This window comes from Grammomys surdaster, unplaced genomic scaffold (genome assembly GCF_004785775.1).
Source record: "Grammomys surdaster isolate TR1022 unplaced genomic scaffold, NIH_TR_1.0 125985, whole genome shotgun sequence".
NCBI classification, from domain to species: domain Eukaryota; kingdom Metazoa; phylum Chordata; class Mammalia; order Rodentia; family Muridae; genus Grammomys; species Grammomys surdaster.
In genome coordinates, this window is record NW_021620801.1 from 2,397,524 (window position 1) to 2,406,278 (window position 8,755).

Consider the following 8,755-nt stretch of genomic DNA (forward strand, 5'->3'; position numbering starts at 1 on the left):
ACCAATTGCCAAGCCTGATCTTCGTGACTGAGTTCAAAGCATTTTGAACAAACCTTGTTTCAACTTTCTTCATGCCATTAATGGCAACATATCTCTCAGCTTTCAGCTGAAATGTTTCTCCTCGATATACCACTTACCACATGCCCATAGTTGTGTGTGGTGTAGACCTTATACAGTTTCTCAGATATTATGTGTTCTCTGCTAGTGAGCTGCAAGCAACCTTTAAACATATGCAGAAACAGTCAGAATTGGGAACATTTTATTTGGAAAGATTTTTTTAAACATGATTTATCTTCATTTTCCATTAAGGCAATAATATCCTTCCTTTGTGGAGGCAGATGGGCAAACATCATCTGAGGCTACATCAAGTTCAGACTAAAGTCACAGCCAAACACTTTGCATTCAGATGCAGTGGGAATACTGCTTGGAAGCTGGAAAGAGTCATCTATTGGTTTCCAGAGTCCACTGTCAGGGGATGAAGCTGAGGCCCTGCATTTCCATTGCTTTGGAAGACAACAAAGTTCCATTACATCCTTCTACCCCTAAGGAAGATGCCACGGGAGTAAACCTTTCACTAATGCAGAGGGAGTCGAGCTTTGGTTCACAAGGTTCTGTGGCTTTTTAGCTTTTGGTAAGTTTTCATGGAAATGGCTTATCTAGTGGGAGCTATTCAAATTCATACTGTTCTCTTTTGTTTTGAATTCCAGGCAGTTCCTAGGCAACATTCTACTCTTGACATCCAGCTACATATGTGTATGTGCCCATGCAAGCATTTGGGTGAGGCAGGGACAGAGATTATTGGCACATATCAACCCCCTCCCTCCTTCCAGGAACTTTAGGGTGGCAAAAAGCTTTTACAGTACCAGCAAAGTGAGTATTGGTGATATGGCTGGGCAGCAATCAAATAAGCCGATGTCTAAAAGCAAATGAAGCTGGGCAGGATTGCTTCTGACTGTTGTCAGACGTTTTGTCAACACCACAATAAGCAGCTTTCTAACACTTGGGGTTAAATGCCTGGAGATGCACTCAGAAAGGTAGATGCTTCATGGTCCCACCATGCTGCCCCCTAGTGGTATTACTCTCTATTACACTTTCCTTGAGTCCCCAGTTTTGCAGTCTCCTAAAGACTCTTGGAAGCTTGACTGATTTGTCAGACATTTCAGTGGCCTAGAGACAAGGTTGGCAAAAACGGGGACCATAGAGTAGGTATGGTTCTGAGGGGAATGGAGCAAGCTCACAGGGAGACAGGAGATACAAGGAGAGGCTGTGACCATCCAGTGTCGGCCTCTAGCGACCAGCTTTATTTAAGGCAAGTTTGATGATCTCTTCCAGGTCCTTTGTCTGAACAAGGCAAAAAGCAGCTAGATCAAACTGGCTGAAGAGATCAGGTGACCCTTGAGAACACTGTAGTTTATATCCTTGACTACCAGTGAAAGCAAGGGGAAGGGAGGGGAGGAGGGTGAGCATCTGGAAATAACTTCTTTTTAATTGCTTTTTTTTTTTTCCTGGTTGAATTTCAAAGAAAAAAATATCTGTAGGCGAGTAGATCTTCTGAAGAAAAAAAAAAAAAGAGAAGCACGTATTGCTAACTATAGCAGAAGCTACTTGGCAGAACAAATATGAGAATTTCAGATACTGTCTCTAAGGTTGAGGACTTTGGAATGGCTTGAATGGTCGGTCCTCTGTATCCTGGGAGCACCGTGTGCTGACCCTCAGGGCTGACTGTGTCCCTTTCTGGCTTGCTCCTTTGGGACTTACACCCTCTTCATCCCTTTCCCCATGAGGCAGGCAAACACTGTCATGACCATTTTGGGGTTCACTTCAACCAGGTCTTCTGGAAGGGCATACACCCTTGCTCCAATTTTTCTGGCCATGGAGATGGCATACCTGAAAGAGAGAAGACATGCAAATATTGAACAGCAGTGGCTGAGGAAGCCCCTTTAGGAGCACAGGCACAGAACCCTCAGTGAGGGTAGAGGCTGGCCACCCCATCTGTCCACATGGGCTGACAAATCTCAGCTCACTAAGCTCCCTCTGAATCGTCAGTGGCTCCCTGGTCTGAGGATGACTGTGAAACATTTGTGTTTTGCCCTTGAAGACCTTCCCAACTTTTACCTTTTAAAACTGTATATATGCATATGTTTGTGTGTGTAGAGGTCAGAGGTCAGCGCCGGGTTCCTCCTCAATCAGTCTTGACCCTATCTTTTTGAGGCAGAATCTCTCACTGAACCTCGGTGAGCTCAGGGATTTGGCGAGGCCAGCTGGTCAGCAAGGTCCAGGGGTCTCCTGCCTGTTCCCCAGCTCTGGAATTAGAGTTGTGCACCACCACCCTTGGCTTTAAGCACGGGTGTTGGGCATCTCTACTCAGATCCTGTGTTTGGGTGGCAGGCACTTTGCCAGTTGGGCCATCTCTCCAGGCTCCCTGCTGCTGCTTTTGAGACCGATAGGAGAAACATTCTCTTGGAGTGCAGAGTGTGGCAGGAAAAGTCCAAGAATTAAGTATGAACTGCTAGGAGCAAACACTCCGTGGACTGTGTTTCAACTACAGAAATACAAGAAGAAAACTGCGTGTACAATATCTGGTCATGCATAATACCTGGGTGTATAATTTCTTGTTCCATGTACAGATGTTTTTTTTTTTTATTTATAGTGCACTGCTATTCGAGTAGTCAGAGTTTTTATGTTCTGTTTTTCAATTGAAATCATCACATCCACACAAAAGCCTCGGAGTTCTGTACATTACAGAATCTGTTAGTCAGGACTGCTTTCACAGGGATACCTGGCGATTCTTTTGTTCTCTCATTCTTTGTACTCTTTAAGGTAGCTACTCCACACATTCACCCACCCCTACCCAGGGCCCCGTCCCTTCCTCCTGGTCTCCAAAAGAACTTATTCTCACTTTAGTGACCCAATTAATTTAAGAGCACCACCCATTCTTTCTCCTGTCCATCTCTCAATAACTTCCTCCACATTACTAATAAAGAAAATTAATGATTCCATCACAAAACAGAGAAAGCTGCATGAAAATCTATGAGTGTTTAAAAAAAATTAAACATAAAAGATCCCAACCCAACCCCAAACCCCAAATATAATCTTGTCTCAAAAACATAACCATTCTTAGCACTTTTACTAAGGTGGACTTTTTTCCCACACTTATTTCCCTTTTTTTCATGGTGTGTGTGTGTGTGTGTCTGTGTGTGTGTTGTATGTATGCATGAGTATATGTGAAGGCCAGAGGACAACTTTATATGCTGTTCCTTAGGCTCTGCCCACATTATTTTATTATTCATTTTAGGTTTTCTGGACAGTGGTTTTCACTGGCCCGGAACTCACCACGTTGACCAGAGTGACTAGCCCATGAGCTCTATGCATCTGCCTGGCTTTGTCACCCTGGCAGGGGGATTACAGCCCAGGCCACCAAACCCAGATCTGTCTGCAAAGCATATACTTTACTCCAAAACTCTTCAAACTCTTTTCTTTAAAAAGACATTTGCTTGTGTTTTTGTTTTCAACGCTAGAAATTAACACAGGGCCTCTTGCATAATAGGATATGTTCTACTCTGCCCAAGCCCTGAGCAATTTTGAAAGAATTCTGTGTCTTGTCCTTGAAGGGCAATGCATAGGAGCTTGGTCTCTGAAGTCAGACTCTGAAATCTCCCTTGTGCAGCTTAAAAAGTGTGTGACCTTGTTACATCCCTTAAACTGCACACCAAGCCCAGGCCTTGCTAGTTTCCAACCTTTGTGGTTGTTTTGTTGTTTTTGTTCTGTTTTCACGGTGTTCTTCTATCTAGAATTTCTGCCTTCTCTGTCTGTTTCCTGCTGGCTCACTTGTCTTTGCTGGTGAGCTCAGGCTCAGAAGTCATTGGCTCTAAAGAGCCACAGCCCCTCCCTGGCCTCCCCCTCATTTTGGTACCTCCCCTTAGATACCCCAATAACACTCCACATAAGCACAGCTTAACCCTAACATCTTTCCAGGAGACTGTGCTGACTATTATCATGTGGGGATATTTGGAAAAAGAACCTGTTTTCCAAAACTGACCACAGAGAAAGGGGCCCTGCTGGGATTTTAAAACAGGGGTGAATTCCAGACTCATAAAGGACCAGGTTGTGCCCCTTCTCCCAGAAAGATATGGGAAGTCCTGAACCCTCAAATCTCTGGCCTTGCTTACTGCTTATGAAACTACTCTAGATTTTGTTTTCCTCCATCCCAATACAAGCATCTGAAGCTGCTACAGGACCACACCTCAGCTGATGATGAGTCTGCAGTAAGTAGAGATAAGGCATTTGCACAAGGCACAAACATCAGGTTCCACAGCTGCCCAGTTGGCACCTGTGCCCCCCTCTGTGACCCCCAGTTTATTTGCATACTTTGCATTGTTGAGTTTCTCTTCATCGTCCAGGTTTTCTGTCTTTAGAAGGTCATAGTTTATGGAACCCGGCTGAATAGCATCGATGAGGTCCAGAACCGGAAGGCTGGTACTGATCTTCGGGTCCTATGCAGAGAGAAAGGGAGGGTTTATCAACATTCATTCTAGAGTTCTTCCGTCTGCCTCAAGGGAAGTGGGCAGGTCTTTTTCTTACCTATAGAATAGACATAGAGAAGAAGAGACCAAAGATGTCAGAAAAGCCCTGCTTTGTGCAAGAAAAGCATATCTAGCATCCTATAGTGAGTGGCAGGAGATGCGTGAGGGAACAGGTAGACTGGGTCACAACAGATGCCCTTTCTCTGAGGAACTTGGGGGGAAAATTCAAGGTTTCCATGGAGACAGCAACAGCAACAGTGGAATTAAGCACAATGACACTAATTAACACACTTTGCCCAGCCTTTTCTTGTCACCACAGGCCTTAGGAATGTTTTCTTTTTCTTTTGGTTTTCCTTTTATAAAAGCTTTAACTTTTGAAGCTTATTTTGTAATTGACACACAGCTCGGCATGCACTCCTCATGTTTTAAAGTATAAGGACATTATGGGTGGCTACACGGAGCTAACAAACGTCTAGCCTTACAGAGTGGTCATTTTTTGTGGTGTGGATGTTTAATGTTCACGTTTAATCTTTGTTACTGTGTTCAGTGTTGGAACTCAGAGCTTCACACATGTCAACATACACTGAACCACTGAACTAGGACTGTGGTTCCTCAGTTAATCTCCACTTACAGAGGAGATGGGACTTATGCAGTTAAGTGAGTTGCTGGGAATTGGGAGAGCTGGGATTTGAACCTAGAGTTCAGACTTAACATCCTGGACATCTGTAAATGTTTGGATGTTCACGTCTAGTGCTGAGAACACCCTTCAGATGTGGATGCACAGAGCTCAGCATGTGTGCTTTCTTTAATCACTGTCCTGGCATTAGGGAGTGTGGCTGGGCTGCTGTCCGAGCTTGCTGAGGTCCAGCAGCGCGTGATTGGAAAGTATGAATCAGAATAAAAGCCTGATACCAGTTCTCCCACCTCTGCTTTCCTATAGAGGCAGAACAGTCATTTTCAATATCAGAATGAGTCTAGTTAGTATTTCCTCTTGGCTGATAAAAGAAGCATTGTAGTTAAAAAAAAAGATGGAGGCTTTACCCTAGTTTCTTGCAGTAACGTCCTTTGCTACCTCTGCAGGCTGTTTTGGTGACAACTCAGCTCTCAAGAAATATAGTGATCCAAGCCTTGCCTTCTTCCCTAAATTCTGCCCTGGGTGTGGAGCTGACAATGGGTGAGGCGTGGTGGACATCTAGTAGATGTCAAGGGAATGGTTAATCAAGAATGAGCTGTATGCATTGATTTAGAGTCTCGTTGAAAAGGAACTCGGCTAATCTGACCTAGCTGTTTGCGTCACCAAGTGGCTCTTTTTAATCAGTGCTGTAATGACTTAGGGAGAAGACAGAGAAAATCAGAGCAGAATGACCTGTGGAGTGAGAGGACTGACAAGTACTCCTGAGAGTGAGTTCCAGCATGGCTCATCAAACCTTGTTCCCACAAGGGCACCCAGGAGACCATCACGGAATAAGGCTCTGGGACAGCAGCTCTTCTCCAGGGAGAAGCCACTGTGACTGGCCAGTTTGTAGCCATGGCTGAGTGACCCGTGGCCCCATTGCCTCAAGCAAAGGTGCTTTCTCCCCACTTAGAGGTCAGCTAATGGGCTGTGACCCCTGAAAGTTCTCTAAGCTTTAGTTTCTTTACTTACAAAATAAGGAAATCTGTGAAGACAAACTCAGAGAGAAGAGGCCCTGGGACTCAGAATGCAGCAGTGGCCGTGGTGGCTTTGACTTCGCTCTTCCCTGCCCCCTTTCCAAATGTCTTTCTGGAAAGATCTGTTCACTTCAGTCACTAGCCTCCACTCTTACCTGTGCTCAGCAGAGCAGAAGGCTTGAGGTGGGGTGGGGGTGGGGTTTGGAGTGTCCCATATCACAGTTGATGGAGCTCCTGACACTGGCCTACCCAGCTCTGCCTTTGCCCTTCTTGAGGAGAAGAGATTTTAATTTCTCTTCTCTTTCCTTTGGGTGACAGGGGTCCCTCCCCACAAATCCTTTAAATATGAACACTGAGGCATGGACATCATTGCAATATGAATCAAGTGTCCAGGTCCTTAAGAAAGACTCTTGTGAGCACACAGCCAAAATTAATAAGTCTGATAATACATAATGGTATTATTAATAAAAATATGACTGGGATGAAGTACATATCCCCTCCCCCCCAAAAAAAATATCACACAAGATATCTTTTAGACTTGTGATGCTCTGTGTATGCTTGGCCCAGGGAGTGGCACTATTAGGAGGTGTGGCCCTGTTGGAGTAAGTGCGCTACTGTAGTAGGTGTGGGCAGCTTTCATGCTAGCTTCCTGGAAGCAAGTATTCTGCTAGCAACCTTCAGATGAAGATGTAGAACTCTCAGCTTCTCCTGCACCATGTCTGCCTGGATGCTGCCACATTCCTGCCTTGACGATAATGGACTGAACCTCTGGACCTGTAAGCCAGCCCCAGTTAAATGTTGTCCTTATAAGAGTTGCCTTGGTCATGGTATCTGTTTACAGCAGTAAAGCCCTAAGACAAGCCTTTTACACTTTACCACTGTAATATAAGAAACTCTGAACTGGAAGTGTGCACGTTTGAAAAAATTGATTCCTGTGTGTTACACTACTTCAAAAGAATAGAGCCTAAAATGAGGTACTTAAAAGAGGAGGTTTTGAAAATTAACTGTTAAAGGAAAAATGATGAGAAATTCGTCAGTGAAATGGCTGGGAACATTAAACAACATCATTTAAGGGAATCCAAAGCAAGCATCAAAGCCCTGGCCCTGGAGGTCACTCAACATGTAATGAAAACAGAAGGAAGAAGCAGACGACGACGAAACCTTTACCTTGAAGCTAGCGATGGAAGAGCTTTTCTGTGCCTCCTTCAATGTCGTATTCACCCAGTTGACAATAATGTCATCGTTGACCTTCTGCCCACCTCCAATGTCTTCCAGGATATTCAATGTGTACCTGAGTGAAATCAAGAGTGATTGTTTTCTTACAGAAAAGTAGCTAAGATGTTCTTTCTAGACACATCATGGGAGAGAGCCTGAACAGTCACGCTGGAGAGGGAAAGGGGTATTTAATAACGCAAGTCCCTTCCGCTCATCCTGCGTTTGCTGCTGCTCTATTCACAGCAGCTAGGAAATGGAAACAGCCCAGAGGTCCATCAATGCTGATGACTGATGAATGGGTAATTAGAATGTGGTACCTTTACTAATTTTATGTCCATGAATGTTTGACAGTATGTATGTATGTGCAGCACATGCATGCCTGGTGCCTGGGGAAGTCAGAAGAGGGAGTTGAGAGCCCTGCAACTGGAGTTATGGATGGTTATGAACCACCATGTGGGTGCTGGGAACCAAACTGGTCCTTTGCAAGAAGGACAATTGCTTGTTGGTTGAGCCAACAGTTCAGCCCCTATTTTATTTTTAATAGGACTTTAGTTGCCTCTGTGTGTGTGTGTGTGTGTGTGTACATATTCAGGTATGTGCACTTTCACAAGTGCTGGTTTTACAGGCATATGTAGCCATGCTCTCAGCCAGGGTTCAGACTCAGGTCCTTGTGATTGTACAGCAAGCACTTTACACAGTGAGCCCACACCTGGCCCCACCTGAAGATTTTCTTTCCTTAAAAATAAATCACCTTTACAGAACTTGCAGTTAGAACCCCGCAGCAAGGCATTGCATTCCTCTCCCAAATCAGCGAACTCCTCTTTAAGAACACAGTTGAGATCAAGCCCTTCGCACTTTGGCTCACTGTCTCCTAGGACATTCTCAATTTCCTCTTCCTCCCTCATCCTCATCACACACACGCACACGCACACGCACACGCACACGCACACGCACACACGTTTCAACCAAACAGAAGTGGACAGTAGCTTTCCAATTCACATCGAGCATCCTCTTGCTTTAGGGATTTATCTATGCTTGCTGGCTTAGATGTCCAATCTCCAGGATAGTTACAGTCCTTTGTCACCTCCAAGCTCAAGGACCTCTTTCCCAAACCATGCTGTGCATTAATTATTACACTCGATTCAAGCTTGTTTCTTAGAATTTTTGACGGAGATAATGTTTACCATGTTCCCATGGAGACAGGTCCGTGTCTATTTATCATGATGTTTTCACGGAAGAAGCAGGGTCCCTAGTGTAGAGTGGTGAGTAAAATATGTAGAACAAATGCAAAGAGATGAATGAGATGCTTGTTTGCACTAAAAGGAAGGAAGGAAGGAAGGAAGGAAGGAAGGAAGGAAGGAAGGAAG

At 44.6% G+C, this 8,755-nt stretch overlaps 1 protein-coding gene across 1 annotated transcript in view; it reads right to left on the reverse strand.

Moving 5' to 3' along the window:
* Nucleotides 1–242: 242 nt before the first annotated feature.
* The window catches only part of Lcp1 (lymphocyte cytosolic protein 1), a 93,679-nt gene continuing 85,166 nt past the window's right edge, over nucleotides 243–8,755 (reverse strand). The window contains exons 16-18 of the mRNA XM_028754280.1: nucleotides 7,341–7,464; nucleotides 4,369–4,493; nucleotides 243–1,887 (exon numbers count right to left, since the gene is read on the reverse strand). Of these exons, the coding sequence (XP_028610113.1) occupies nucleotides 1,755–1,887; nucleotides 4,369–4,493; nucleotides 7,341–7,464 (382 nt within the window). The 3' untranslated portion in view covers nucleotides 243–1,754. The remainder of the gene's footprint in view (nucleotides 1,888–4,368; nucleotides 4,494–7,340; nucleotides 7,465–8,755) is intronic.